Source organism: Cryptomeria japonica, chromosome 7 (genome assembly GCF_030272615.1).
Source record: "Cryptomeria japonica chromosome 7, Sugi_1.0, whole genome shotgun sequence".
Classification (NCBI taxonomy): domain Eukaryota; kingdom Viridiplantae; phylum Streptophyta; class Pinopsida; order Cupressales; family Cupressaceae; genus Cryptomeria; species Cryptomeria japonica.
The window spans coordinates 267944901-267961296 of record NC_081411.1 but is presented as its reverse complement, the minus strand read 5'-3'; the positions used below and the strand labels follow the sequence as shown (position 1 = coordinate 267961296).

The window sequence follows — 16396 nt, the reverse complement described above, 5'->3', positions numbered from 1 at the left end:
TCTTAAAGGAGAACAAAGTGGATTCATTTGTTCAAACTAAAAATGATCAACCTAAAAATGAACCTGACAAAACCGCATGGATTGAAGGAAATGAAAAGGCCATCAAAATAATAGTTGATGGGGTGAGAAACAACATAATGCCCATCATAAGAAAACATCAAACAGCCTATAAAATGTTCAAAGCACTTGAAAGCACATTTGAGATATCAAACGCAAGTCGAACTCTGCCATTAAAACGAGAAATAAATCATATCACCATGAACAAGGGGGAGACAATCAACGCCTACTTTATGCAGATATCAATTCTAAGAGATGAACTAGCAACTCTGAATTACGAGATCCAAAGCAAAGAGTTAACACTCATTGCTCTAGATGGGTTGCCTAGTGGATGGAGTACATTCGTCCAAGGCATCAGTGCAAGGTCCAAGTATCCTAAGTGTAAAAGATTAAGGGACGATTGTCTCCAAGAAGAATCAAGATTGAACAAGATGGGAATAAAACAAAAGAACATAGATGAAGACCTTCAAGTCCTAAATACTAACACAAATAAGACAACCAAGAAGAAGCAATTTAGGAAGAGGAAGGGTCATCAAGGCAAGAACACTTCAAAGAGAGACCTATCACATACTCAATGCTATAGGTGCGATAAGTTCGGGCACTTTGTTGCAAAATGTCCAGAGAAAGCCAAACAAGCCACATTTGCCAAAGCAGGAAAATCTAAAAGAGAAGATGACTCCCAGAACTATGTCCTCTACTCAGCACTTACAAGCCATGCATCAAATAAGTCTAACTCCTGGGTGATCGACAGTGGTTCATCCAGACACATTACAGGGTTTAGAGAAGTGCTAGACTCCATGACAGAGGATAATGAAGAGGAAGTAACCATCGGAGATGATTCCTCACATCCAGTTAGAGGAATTGGTTCCTGCACCATCAAACTGAAGACAGGCATATCATTGCAACTCGAAGGAGTACTATATGTTCCTAGCATCAAGAGAAATCTAGCCTCCATATCAACCCTAGAAGATAACGGATACAGAGTAACCTTCATGGAGAACAAGGTGTTGGCTTCGCCAAGAAATTCTTCCATCAAGAAAGCTAAAGTCATTGGTCAAAGACAAGGCTATTTGTATGAGTTGTGCACAAAGCCCAACCTAGCCCTAATTCATGAAGCAACAAATGCAAATGATGTCTGGCATAGAAGACTAGGCCACCTGAATTATAGAGCTTTGTCATCTATGGGAAATCTTGTCACAGGTTTACCTAAGTTGCAGCAATATCATTCAGAGGCATGCAAGGGATGTGCCCTAGGTAAAAATATCAAGGGTGCCTTCCATAATAGTACTAGGAAAACAAGCAAAGTTTTAGAGTTAGTTCATTCTGATGTATGTGGACCCATGTCCGTTCCCTCTCTAGGAGGATGTTTGTATTATGTAATATTTGTTGATGACTACTCTAGGAAAACTTGGATCTACTTTCTGAAGTGTAAAGAATCAAAAGAGATCCTTAGTAGGTTTAAAGAGTTTAAATCACTGACAGAGAACTACTCAGGAAATAAAATTAAAATCCTAAGGATTGATAATGGGGGGGAATACACATCAAAATTATTTAGAGATTTTTGTAAAAACTCGGGGATTAAGAGGGAGCTAACGATACCTTATAATCCTCAACAAAATGGGGTAGCTGAGAGGAAAAATAGGACAATTGTAGAAGCTGCCAAAGCCATGATTCTTCATCAGAATCTAAATATCAATCTTTGGGTAGAAGCAACTAACACTATTGTGTATATACAAAACAGATGTCCTCACTCACATCTTGAAGATAAAACTCCTGAGGAAGTATTTACCAAACTAAAGCCAGATATCAGCCACCTTAGGATATTTGGGTGTCCTGTCTATATACATGTACCTAAAGAGAAAAGACTAAAACTAGAACCTTCTGGAAAAAGGGGAATACTTGTAGGATATAGTAAAACATCCAAAGCCTATAGAATATATATACATGGTCAGAGAAATATTGAACTTAGTAGGGGTGTAATCTTTGAAGAAGACTTAGCCTTCAAAAGAGCCCTAAGTACAATAGAGCCTGAAATCTATATCCCCACTCCTAACATAGAAGAAGACCCTACTCCTGAGCTTCAGAGGGAGAATCTTGAGCAAACCATAAGTGAAACTCCAAACCCACCTAGAGAAAACCTCAAGAAAAGACCTCTATGGGCCACCAAGACTATAGCCGAAGCTCAAAAGTTTGTTGCTCCTTCAGGAACCTTAAGGGAAAGCAAAAGACCTAATAAATTCACTAGCTATGTTGCTCTTATGAATGGTCTCTCTAAAGCTGAACCAAACAATGTATCAGATGCACTTAAACATCAAGTATGGAAGGATGCCATGTCTGAAGAGTATCAGTCCATTATGAAGAATGATGTTTGGGAGATCGTTCCTAGGCCTACTAAGAAATCTGTTGTTTCATCTAAATGGCTTTTTAAAATCAAACATGTTGTAGATGGCAATATTGAAAAGCACAAAGCCAGATTTGTAGCTAGAGGGTTCTCTCAAAGGGAAGGAATAGATTATGAAGAAACCTTTGCACCTGTAGCCAGATATACCTCAGTAAGAATAGTACTAGCCATTGCAGCAACAAAAGGGTGGAAGGTGCACCAGATGGATGTTAAGACAGCATTTCTTAATGGTGAGATCTCAGAAGAAGTCTACCTAGAGCAACCTGAAGGATTTGAAATTCAGGGTGCAGAGTCTCATGTGTGCAGACTCAAGAAAGCTCTCTATGGGCTTAAACAAGCTCCCAGGGCCTGGTATGAAAGAATAGACACCTATCTCTCTAAACTAGGCTTCTCTAAAAATGATGCAGATCCAAATCTCTACTACAAACAAAATAAAGGTGATATGTTAATATTGATTCTATATGTTGATGACTTACTAATCACAGGAGAAAATCACCTCATATATCAATGTAAGAAAGATTTATCTAAAGAATTTGATATGAAGGACTTGGGACTCCTCCATTACTTCCTAGGTTTGGAAATATGGCAAAATTTTGAAAACATTATACTAAACCAAGGAAAGTATCCCTTGGACATTTTGAAGAGATTCGGAATGCATAACTGCAGACCTATGACCTCTCCCATGGAAACAAATTTACATAAACTTAAGGAAGCAGCAGCAGAGTTACAATCCATTGATCCTACACTCTACAGACAGATGATTGGGTCCCTGATGTATCTGGTGAATACAAGGCCAGATATTTGTTATGCTGTCAATGCCTTAAGTCAATTTATGTGTGAGCCTAAGGAAATTCACTTGATTGCAGTGAAACACATTATGAGATACTTACAAGGTACTCTAAACCTTGGTCTCAAATATGAGAAAGTCGATCTAGACCTACACGGATTTACAGACTCAGATTGGGCTGGGAGTGTGACTGACAGGAAAAGCACTTCAGGGTGTTGCTTCAGTTTAGGATCAGCCATGATATCTTGGATCAGCAGAAAACAGTCTTCTGTAGCTCAGAGTTCCACCGAGGCCGAGTACATTGCAGCTTCCATGGCTGCTCGAGAGGCAGTATGGCTTAGGAAGTTGCTTATGGGACTATTTGGTGAACCCATGAAACCCACTGTCATCCATTGTGATAAATAGAGCTGCATAAAGCTTTCTATAAATCCAGCATTTCATGACAGATCCAAGCATATTGAGATTCCATATCATTATGTGTGAGACATGGTAGACAAAAAATGTGATCAAATTGGAATATGTTAGCACAGGAGATCAGACTGCAGATATTCTGACCAAACCACTTTCCAGAGTGAAGGTTGATCACTTCAGAAAAGGTTTAGGTATGATAGAAAGGTAATCTGCTTTGTAAATAAGATGTTTAATGTGTAAACTTCTTTTGTCATGTTGGGACATTCTAGGTTTCACCCCCTATGTTCATATATAAGAGGTGACGATCTCTCAGATTATGAACACTTGTATGCAGACATCATAAGGTGACGATCTTATGATTCTCTAACCAGTTATCATGTTGGATCTCTCGTATGTCATGGATGTGCCATGATGGTGTTGTGATAAAACTTTGTATAAAATGTTTGTGCACATATCACAACCTGGATAAGATGAGAATTTAACCATCCTCATATGTTTATCCTTAGTATTGCGTGTTTAGGCAATACTGATATCACGTGTTCAGGTGATATCTTGTCATAATGAAATAATAAATCTTTTATAACACATGGTTAGGTGATACTCTATGTCACATACTTAGAGTAATGTTTTATATTTGTATCTTATGTTCTGATGGTACTTCATATCAGATGTATAGATGATATATGCTCTTGGAGACTGACATTACGAAAAAGAAATGTGATGCAAGTTACTTTATCTATCTTCCAAAGCTAAGAGGGAGTGTTAATGCATTAGTAGCTTCTGCAAGATAAGACTCTCCTAACCTGTTATTCTCCGTTGTTTTGTTTTGGTTATTCATCTATGCATTAGATTATCTGATTTATGTTTTCCGAACTGAATATGTTTATCCGATATAACATTGATCATGATTGTGATATTGACATTGGATAAAGATGGATTAGATCGACGACTTGCTTAACATAGTTAAGCGTCGATCTAATGCTATCGGGCTAGTAACCCGATAGCATATTAATGTCGATTCATTTATGGATCGGCATTAATATGCTATCGGGGTATTAACCCGATAGCATATGTAATGCTATTGTTATCGAGTTTAGTTCATAAACATTTTCGGGCCATTAACAAAGCATCATAACTAAACACCGCTTCAACCGAGTGTTTAAGTATTAATGTTAGTTACCAAACGTAACATAGATCGGGATGTGCAATATGAAAAGGCACCGATCAATAGGTGCCTTGATCATTCATGTCTAAATGACATGACCGGTCAAGACATCTATTGACCGATCCTCTAAACATATAAAGCCCGACATGAATCATTTGGAGAAGACATAGAAAACATAAATGATCTCTCTCCTTCAGCCTGCAAACGAAACAATAAGAATATTAGACAATATAATCATATAATATTCTCACATATATAATAAGTTCTTTTATTGCAATTGGATATAACTTTACATGGGCAAGACCTATATATAATGTAACTTGTGGATAGGACAAGCCTTATAAATGTAACTGGTAATTTGGTCTGACCCTAATTGGGCGATGTAACTTGTGGTCCTATATTGAATGTAACTTGTAGATAGGGTAGGCCCAATATGTATTTTGAGCGATTATGTAATTGGGCTAGGCCCAAACTCATGTAGCGTGTGGTAAAGGCAATCAAGCAATAACGTCTTAATAGGTCAAGACCTATTTGGATGATCTACATAATATTATTATTAAATTAACAAGGCAGGCCGACTTGAGACTTGACACCACAAGTCAAGTATATAAGCAAGTCATTTGCACAGCATAATGAATCAATTCACATACAAGGCAAATCATTCTTAAGGCTGTCAACACATGTAATCTACTCTCGAACATTTGGCGATCTCTCTCTCTCTCTCTTGTGTGAACTTGCTCCTCATCCATTGTGTGAAGGCTAGCTGTTAGGTGATGCTATCAAGATCTTGCAAAGCTAATGAAGACTTGCATTGAGCGAATTTGATGTTGATGATAAGGGCTGCAATCTCCATTATCATATAAAGGGGAATTCAGATCTGCTATCTTGTTGGTTGAACATCAATCTGAGATAAGCACACTTGCCTTGTAATTTCCTACATTTGAGATAATACACATTGTACTTTGTGGCTAGGTTTTTCACCTCCACGAGAGAGGTTTTCCCAGGGTATTGGTGTGTCTTGTTTTGTGTTTTTATTGCTGTTACTGTTATGTCATAACCTGATTATTTAAGATTAACATCTGATTGCTTAAAATTAACATGGTATCAAAGCTTTAGGTTCATTCTAAATAATCAGATTATTAGTTGTCCTTCACTTTCAGTTTGTTGTTAGTTTTGCAAGATGGTTATAGGTCTCAAAGTCGAGGACAAACTTGAAGGTGCACTAAATTTTACACCATGGAAGGTCCGTTACAATTTGTGAAAGATAAGGATCTGACTGAGCCTTCGGATTTGGATGAGCTAAAGCAATTCAAGAAGTCTATCGTGAATCAAAAAGTTCAACAGCAATGTCTGCTTGACAAATTAAAGGCATCGATGGAACGATAACAAGAATAAGATTTCAGGTGCTCTCATTCCTCTATTCTCAATTATAGGGCCCACCTAGTTGGAGATTTGCATCTGATTACCTTATTGTTATTAGTGTCTTATCTAGTGCACAAGGTTCTCTCTCTTGTTAACTACTTCATCTGAGGGTGCTTTCATATGTCAGTTTGTGCACTTGTTTTTCAGATCTTAGTATTGCCTAACTTTCTTCCTAAGGTTTGGAACAATCACACTAGTTCAAGCCTTGTTCTTGTGTTAAGAATTTGTTCTAATCCAGTTTGAACTATTGAAGATAGTTATGCCCTACTCTCTATTTTAAGTATGTTTAGCTCTCAACCTATTTGATGTGGTGATCCGAATTGATGCATTGATCTAAATACATCCTTGGCACTTAAGACTTCAGTATGTGTATTCAGATATAAATCTAGGAGTATTGTGATGGATATAACAGCAAGTACAAATAGGAAGATGAATAAAATTATAGGAGATTCAGAAACATGGAACCTCAGTCATTGGTGTGATAGACATCCTGCTTAGTATCTATGCCCAATGTTGACCTTACTATCTTCATATTATGATCTGAACCCTTATGATACTTGTTGCATAGTTCTGATGCACTGTATTCTATCTAAGTCTTGAAATGCTCAATAGTCTTGTTGCTCTAGAATTATATACTCTTATGGTGTGTCTCTCGATTTGCATCAAATCTCTTAACATTGTAAGGACTTCATTTTTTGTTCTGTTTTATGTTTGGATAAGGTTGTCATGTAGGGCTATGACTGTGTAACACTTGGTTCTCTTCAGCTCTTCATAATAGGCTCTCATGTTCTTTGTTATGTTTTGATTATAATATTGCTCTGCTCCTCTTGTGTAGAGGATTGCCTTTAGCTCTAATGCATTTTCTGTCATGGCTTTCATCATCCTTACATAATATTCATTGCGACACTATCTCTTCGATTTAAGCATATTGCCTATTACATTCTTTGAAGTAAGTATTCTCTTGATGATGAAACCTAAGATGAATGAGGTATCTAACTTATTGAAGTTGGCTTTCAATCATACGCTTGATGATGAAACCTAAGATGAAAGAGGTATCTAACTTATTGAAGTTGGCTTTCGATCATACGCTTGTGCTCAACTACAATGTTTATCCTTTTGAGCGGTCGATACTCATATCTGATTTTACGCATTGGCTGGAAAGACAATTAGGCTTATATACCTTACTTATGGATTTTGTAAAATGTTTTTTGAAGTCATGCGTTTGCCTTAGTTTTCTAAATAAACTAACTCTCTGTTATTCAACTATGGAAAACAATTTTAGAATGTTGTGTAGCTTTACAATATGGTTGAAGTTGTTCATAGACTGGCAATATCCTTTTCAGCAGTCTTGGCATATGTTGTCAATGGTGGAAGTCTAGATAAGTTACTTTACATGTTAATTCATTCTATTGGGATATTTTCTCTTCAAGAGTTTCTTGAATTACCATGCCTTCAAGCTTAAGAGGGAGCTTGGTTTCTTCACTTGATGGTATGCCTTGATCATAATGATTGTACTATAGGTCCATTTCATAAAAGTGAAGTAGGGAAAAGATTGACATTTCTCATCTTTGATTTATAGTTGCCTTCCTTGATTGATTCTTAGTTTATGCAATCTTCATGAGACTTGATTACCACAATTTTATATTAAGAATCAAAAGAGAGTTCCATATGGAAGTTTTTGAAAATATGAAGCTAGATGTAGTTAGAAGGAAACATTTGCTCTTGCTACTAGATATACTAATATTAGAACCATTATAGCTAATGCTGCAGGCTGGAAGTTAGATATAAAGACTGTTTTCTTAATGTTGTCTATATTGAACAACCTGAAGGTTATGAGATTCATAATAGATAAACTCATGTGTGCAAACTGAAGAAAGCTCTCTACGGTCTCAAGCAAACTCCTAGGGATTGGTATGAAAGAATTGATAAGTACTTACTCAGTTTAGGGTTTTATAAGAATGATGTTGATCCTAACATTTACTTTAAAGTATTTAATGGTGAAATGTTAATTCTGGTTTTATATGTGGATGATTTATTTCAAATTGGTGAAGATAGTCTCATCATTGGGTGTAAGAAAGAATTAGCTATTGAATTTGAAATGAAGAATCTAGGTCTAATGCATTACTTTCTAGGGTTAGAAGTGTGGCAAAGACCTAATGAAATTATTGTAAGTCAAGGAAAATATACTATTGATATATTGAAAAGATTTGGTATGATGGATTGTAAACTTATGTCTACTCCTATGGAAACTAACTTGAAGAAGTTGAGTATTTCTGCAGCTAACTCTAATTTTGCAGATCCTTCAAAGTACAAGTAGTTGATTGGATCCTGTGCTATGTAGTGAGTGCACTTAGCCAATTCATGAACCAGCCAAAGCATGTTCACCTGGTGGCAACCAAGCACATCCTAAGATACTTGCATGGAACAGTTGGCTATGGACTGAAGTATCCAATCAACTCACTAATCAATTTGGAAGGCTACTCTGATTTTGATTGGACCGGAAGTGTTACTTACAGGAAAAGCACTTCAGGAATCTGTTTCAGCTTGGGTTCCACTATGATCTCTCAGGCCAATAGGAAACAGTCCTCAGTTGCATTGAGTACTCCAAAAGCTGAATACATTGCTTCAAGTGTGGCAACTAGAGAAGCAGTTTGGCTTCACAAGCTTCTTGCTGGGTTGTTTGGACAACATTGGGAATCCACTGTTATTTATTATGATAATGAGAGTTGTATTAAATGTCTGATAATCCTATGTTTCATGGCAGGTCAAAACACGTGGAAACTCATTATCACTATGTTTGTGATATGGCACAAAGAGGTGCCATCCAGCTGAAATATATGAGCACTGTTGAACAGGTTTCAGATGTTCTCACTAAGCCTCTAGCTCGAGTGAAGTTTGAGTACTTCAAAGAGAAGCTTGGAATTGTGGAGAACACAGTATTGATTGAGAGGGAGTCTCAATCTTAGTGATGCAATTTAGTTTGCATCTCCCACCCTCTGCGGGCAATGCAAGGTGGGGTCACCTTCTGCGAGCAATGCAAGGTGACATTGTATTCTTCTTTGGTAGAAGGCTGAGGTGTAAAACCTCTTCCACCCGCTACGGGCAATGCAAGGTGACATTTTATTTTTCTCTGGGAGAAGGCTGAAGTGTAAGACCTCTTCCACCCTCTGCAGGCAATGCAAGGTGGATCCATCCTCTGTGGGCAATGCAAGATGGAAATCATGAAATGAGTTCATGATATTTATGTGTTTTATTGCAAGTATACTCTATGAAGCTTATACATTCATTCTTGTGGCAATGCAAGATGAAAGTCATGAATGGATCATGACAAGTGGCAGATATCCTCCCTAGCTTAGGGGGAGTATTGAAATAGTAGCTAGCTCGGATACCTATCTATTGTATTTTAATGTTGTCAATGACAAATTAAAATACACATGTATTATCTATTATGTAAATCGAACTTAGGGCTGGGCCCAAATACATGTAACTTGTAATTATGTCTTGCTTGGGCAAGACCTATATATAATGTAACGTGTGGATAGGACAAGCCTTATAAATGTAACTGGTAATTTGGTCTAACCCTAATTGGGTGATGTAACTTGTGGTCCTATATTGAATGTAACTTGTAGATAGGGTAGGCCCAATATGTATTTTGAGCGATTATGTAATTGGGCTGGGCCCAAACTCACGTAGCGTGTGGTAAAGGCAATCAAGCAATAACGTCTTAATAGGTCGACCTATTTGGATGATCTACATAATATTATTATTAAATTAACAAGGCAGGCCGACTCGAGACTTGACACCACAAGTCAAGTATATAAGCAAGTCATTTGCACAGCATAATGAATCAATTCACATACAAGGCAAATCATTCTTAAGGCTGTCAACACATGTAATCTGCTCTCCAACATTTGGCGATCTCTCTCTCTCTCTTGTGCGAACTTGCTCCTCATCCATTGTGTGAAGGCTGGCTGTTAGGTGATGCTATCAAGATCTTGCGAAGCTAATGAAGACTTGCATTGAGCGAATTTGATGCTGATGATAAGGGCTGCAATCTCCATTATCATATAAAGAGGAATTCAGATCTGCTATCTTGCCGGTTGAACATCAATCTGAGATAAGCACACTTGCCTTGTAATTTCCTACATTTGAGATAATACACATTGTACTTTGTGGCTAGGTTTTTCACCTCCAAGAGGGAGGTTTTCCCAAGGTATTGGTGTGTCTTGCTTTGTGTTTTTATTGCTGTTACTGTTATGTTATAACCTGATTATTTAAGATTTACATCTGATTGCTTAAAATTAACAGCATGATCGGATTTGAAGTAAGGGGTGTGATTTGTTCTAAAAGACAATAATAAATATTATCTTGCAAGCTGCGATTAAGACAAGGATGTGTCCTTTCCCAAGCAAGGGTTGCATCCATTCAATCTCACGAGATATTTGATAAGGAACAAATTCATTCCATGGAAGCATCGATTGTGGTTTTGGTCTTCTACTGGTAATCTTAGCAGATCGGTTCTCTTGAGCATTATTTGCCAGTGGCATAAGAGGTTGCAAGTTAAAAGGATTTGCATCAGGAATAGCACCACCATTGTTGCAGACTTCTATAGTCAAATCGGTAACAACAATCAACCCTCTTCATTAAAGGATTGAAGAAGATTATCAGCATAAAACCATTGTCAAATCAGGGAAATCTATCAAGATAAGTTCTATCTTACGAACTAGTCTTAGGATTTTAAGTTAAATATTTTAATAAAATATCTTTAGTTTTGATAGAAATATATTTAATATTTATTAATAGATTACAATTCTCATTTTAAGTTGGAATTGTTGCCTTGGGACCAAATTAAGTAAACCCCAAAAGGGGGGACATTACATCATGGGATTAAAATCACCAAGATGTTATCATCCATTAAATAGCTACGTCATACATTGCAATTGGTAACCCTGAATGTGACGGAGCCAATTCTAATTAATTATTTTTGAGGAATTTCTTTTATATGTTAGTCCCATTTGTGAGTGACATATTTGAATTTGTCGCTTCGTCTCCATCAAATTCAACCACTTATCTCACAATAGAGATTGACAGCCATAAGAAATTCTTGAAAACAGAACCGAACAACTGATTGTTAGAATATATGACTCTTTCCAATTATAAGGTATTGCATTAGAATGGAAGTTCAACATAGATTCAGAGATTCATAAAGGTGAATATTGTGATTTGCATCCAGCTAATAATTTGATTTTCTTTTCTTCATATTTCTGATCAGAAGGTTACAAAAGATCACTTCTACAAAATTATTAAAAAGATGCTAAGGGATGCCAATTTTCAAAGTGTGATCATCCACGCAATTGGCTTGTGACATGAAAGACTGTAAGTAGTAAAAATATGACTTGCTATAGGCTATAGCAAACTGACAAGTAAAAATATTGAATGCATAGTAGTAGGTGTTACACTTAGTGTATGTAAGATGCATGAAATAAGCATCTTGGTTCTTTGTATGGATTTTCCCAAAGTAATCAAAATTAAATAGCTCAAAATTTCTACAATATTTGTGAAACAAGAAACCATTCCCAATACTATGAAGTTAGAAAGGCACAAACAGTTGTCAGAGTTTTGTCACAAAATGACATGAATAAATGGTGTCGTTCCTACATAAATGCAAGGTGGATCAAGAAAAATAGCAAAATATTACAGCTCAAAACTTCAGGTACGAAATATTGAACTTTAAGGTACCAAAGAAACTGCATATCAACCAAGAATCACTAATATGATGTGATGTCAACAAAACTTAAGACAAAGTTTTATGCACCCTAAATCTGATCCTTAACTGGCAAAATTTAGATTTTCAATCTCACCTGCAAAACCTCTATCAGATTTTGTACTGAAATTACAGTCTGTGACTGTTCTTCAATTTCTTTCTCTCTTTGAGTAACCAAGTTTCTTTTGATGTTTAAATCATTGGTTTTATCCTTTAGGATCAGTTCTGCCATACAAATGAATCAAGAGTAAGAGAAAACTTCATTTGATTGATATACTAATGCAAATAACCAACCAGAACATCAAACAAAGACTCAACAATTACCATGATTGAAGGCCAAAAATGGACCAGGAAATAGACATAATAGTGACATAGAATACCAACAGTTCCTCTTTTGATAATATAAATTATACGTAAAACCGCACCAACTCTTTTTTAACTCCATTGCAATCTCAACCTTGTTATATTTTCTCCTTCCCAAGAACAATCAATATTCAATTTATTCAGATGACTATAGATGCACTTACTGAGCTAGCCAAGTTTGATATGCCAATGCAAAACACCAACCATAACGTCAAACAAACACAGAAGAATCAAAATGAATGAAAACTCAAAAACAGACCTGGGAATATGCATAACAGTAACACAGAATACTGACACTCCTCTTGTGAAGTAAAAATTGCCCCATAAACTGTGTCAACGTTGCACTCTCAATTTTGTTTTATTTTCTCCTTCCTAGGAACATTCAAAATTCAATTCACTCATATAACTATAAATGCACCCACTCGGCTGGCCAAGACCCTCGTGAATAACAAGTTCTCAACCCCATTAAACTTTCCATCAAACGGTTCATGAATATAAGCTTGTTGACCAGTTTCAATAATTTTCGTACCAGCATATGTTGAGTTCAACACTCCATTTATTTGCAAGTTTCTAGAGAAGCACAATTACAAGGATCCTGCGTGTAAAGACAATAGTCAGGGGTTGAATGCTGAAAGCATTAAATGTATTATGGTAGACGACAGTGGCACCTAACAGGTCGATTGCCTTTGGAACCCTGCAAGGACAGGATAATTGGAAATAAAAATAACTGAAAAAAATTGATAATTTGAACAATAAACTCCGATGTGTTCAAGACTTTAGTAGGTGGAATTCTACATGAGTTGATCAGAGAAAAAATTTAACAGTCATAACATAAAAATCAAAGAAAAAGCTAGCTATGCAAAAGCTCCTCCAGTGGGACATTATGTTTCATTTCGGCGAAATTACAACATTCCACAAAATCTAATTTTTTGCTTTTCAATATGATTGTTGAGAAATGACAAACCAAAGGATTTAGTGTAATATTAACAGGACAACACTTACATGGGTAGGATTCAAATTCCTCTTACCACAAGAAAACACACAACCTTGCAAATATGTTACGAGGTGTTGTCACAAATTTTGAATATGGATGAGCCCAAAAGGACAAAACGCCTCAGTAATTAGACTCCCTCTGCTACTTTTAGAATTCAAAGCAACAATCTATTCATTTAAATCTCCTCCTGCATCATTATTTATCAATATATTTCCATATATAATTTTATTTGATCTGAACCGCTCATTTTAGTTCTTTATTTTTTTATATTTAAGTACAATGCGATCTATTTTTCATTCGGTTTCTAAAATCTTAACCCTCGACTGCCCTAAATATGGTGTATATCCTCGCCAGAGATTTAACAAACCAATAGAAAAAATAAAAAGAGGCAGCGAAATATACCAAGTTGAGAGACCCTTGACCTCAAACGCTCTAAATCAGTTTTAACAACTGCAATTGACAACTCGATTTGAGCAGACTCGGCCTCCGCCTGAACATGGCTAATGACAAGAGCAATCAACAACGGCAGCATTAAAAAATTAAAGCTACCCATGACAAAATTCATTCAAACCCACAGCATGAAAATAAAGCAAATTGAACGTTATCAAAGAAATGTGTTACCAAAAAATATGTACTTGAAGAACTCCTAAAACACATGGAAAATAAGATGCAGTGTGGATCAGATTTTTTTCGGCTTGGCAAACACATCTGAAATTGTCTTAAACTGTAAAAAAAAATGTAAATGCAGAATCTAACGTGGGTCAAAATATTCAAATTAGCATTTCCTAAAGCGGTCCAATATTACCTCTAGTAGATAAACACAATCATCTAATTTATAATTTATACCTCAAATACCTAGACTTTTACCTTTGTAAGGGAAAGTAAGCCACATAAAAATATATAAATCAAATAATTTGATAATTTGAAGCAAGTCCATAAACAACTAACTCACATGTCTAAGATTAATATATATTAATTAATAATGGTATTAAAGTGGATTAAAATAATTAAATATGATATTTATCTTTGTTTTAAAGATGGAAAAATAATATTGAAGGTGTTGGGCATCAATTTGTCACAATTTTTAATTTTTAAGGTATTATTAGACTAATATTTAATAGTTTACAAATTGGTTGGTTTATTACTTATGCAAATGTAGAAGTAGTCTTCATTAGAGAAGACCTAAAATTGTTGGTTTATTACTAATGCAAATGTAGAAGTAGTCTTCATTAGAGAAGACCTAAAATTGTAAGCATTCAAGAATGAACATGTCAAGTTCAACGGAAATCTAATAATGAGTCAACAAGATTAGAAAAAATGATATCTACTTGTTGACAATTTAGAACCTCTCAAATGTTTCCTCTCGTAATTAGTTTTTTTTAACTATTCAATTTTATTTTGGTCCTAAAACTTGTTTTTTTCTTTTAGTTACAAATTCCTTATTTGGTTACACATTGAACCTAGATTCATGATAACGACTTCCTTATTTTTAAAAGCAACAACTTTCACTGAAATTAAAAAACTCATTATTTAAAATTTATTTTTGTGTCCATCATCTTAGTTATGGTTTGCTGACAAAGCATCCAACTATGTCATTTGAAAGGTCCGGTTTTTTAAATATGTGAAAACATCAAGATGAAATTTTCAAACCAACTCTTATCAAACTGGTATTATCTTTGTCTCGACTTCAATATTCTTTTTTTCTAAAGCATACCCTTGCCCTAGATGGACCCACTATTAAATGGTCATAAAAGGAGGAGCAAACTAAAAAGAGAACTAGATTTCTAATGTCGACTAGAACTTATTATTTTTATTTCGATTTAGCTTTATTTGTTTTGATAAACTAGTATACCTATATTTAAAAAATATATGTAAAATATGCCAAAGATATCTTGTAATACAAGAGAATCATGTGTAAAATAAATGTTCTTCTAAAATACTAAACATCAAGAATACAAATCCATTAAAGTCCTACATGCAAAAAACTATGAATCTAGCTGGAGACAAGTGGCGAGGGTTCTATTTTATTTGGAGTAATAAAATAACACCTCCACAAAAGTTGAAACATGGCATATTTCATGCATTTACCTGTCTTTTGCATGTCAAATTGTTTCAAAAATGAATTTTTATTTATGAACATTTTGATGTCATTGTAAATGCCTCTCGACATAACTAGGAAAATATTTTTTTTAGTATGAATTCATTTATTATGTCTAGAGGCAAAATTTATTTTTTTTATTTCGATTTAGCTTTATTTGTTTTGGTAAAATAGTATACCTATATTTAAAAAATATATGTAGAATATGCTAAAGATATATTATAATAGAAGAGAATCATGTGTAAAATAAATGTTCTTCTACAATACTAAACATCAAGAATACAAATCCATTAAAGTCCTACATGCAAAAAAGCTGAAACATGGCATATTTCATTTATTTACTTGTCATTTGCATGTCAAATTGTTTCAAAAATGGATTTTTGTTTACGAACATTTTGATGTCATTGTAGATATCTCTCGACATCACTAGGAAAATAATTTTTTTAGTATGAATTCATTTATTAATCTTAAAATTGATAGTATATAAAAGTTAGAATAGAAGTAATAATTTTGTGTGCTCATTAGTAGCTTGTTATTGTTTAGATCTTCTATTTGTTTCAATTTTATATATATCATAAAGTAAAAGCTTCTAAAGAAATTAAATTCAAACAATTTGTAGAAATATTTAGACTCCAAGAGAAATCTACATGAATGAAAATTAGATTCATTTATAAGCGAATTTCAATAGAAAACTTTAAGTTAGAAAAAAAAATCTTCTTATTTGTGTTTTGAAGATCTAAAGAAACTTAATTCGTGTAAATAAAAATATTTATTTTCTATTGATGAAAAAGATTAAGAATTGAAAATTTGTATTGTTTAAAAATATAATATTCCTATAATCTCTAAAAAGTCTATCAAAATTTCATGTATTTATAGAAAGTTAAGGTCCAACTACATTTAATCGGTCATTTCCAATAACTAATTCAAATAATTG

General features: G+C 34.8%; 1 protein-coding gene across 14 annotated transcripts in view; it reads right to left on the bottom strand.

The window, feature by feature from the left end:
- LOC131033927 (uncharacterized) overlaps positions 1–14163 on the bottom strand; it is a 73323-nt gene extending 59160 nt beyond the window's left edge. For 3 of the 14 annotated variants that reach the window (XR_009103718.2, XR_009103719.2, XR_009103717.2), the window contains exons 1-3: positions 13986–14163; positions 13767–13854; positions 12105–12232 (exon numbers count right to left, since the gene is read on the bottom strand). Coding sequence is in view for 8 of the 14 variants with exons in the window: in XM_057965243.2 (XP_057821226.2) it covers positions 12105–12232; positions 13767–13854; positions 13986–14072 (303 nt within the window). In the remaining 6 variants the exon portion in view is untranslated. Of the gene's footprint in view, positions 1–12104; positions 12233–12331; positions 12481–12629; positions 12743–12899; positions 13065–13766 lie in introns of all 14 variants that reach the window. The other 11 variants (XR_009103715.2, XR_009103716.2, XM_057965243.2 and 8 more) reach the window with 7 other exon arrangements.
- Positions 14164–16396: the final 2233 nt, after the last annotated feature.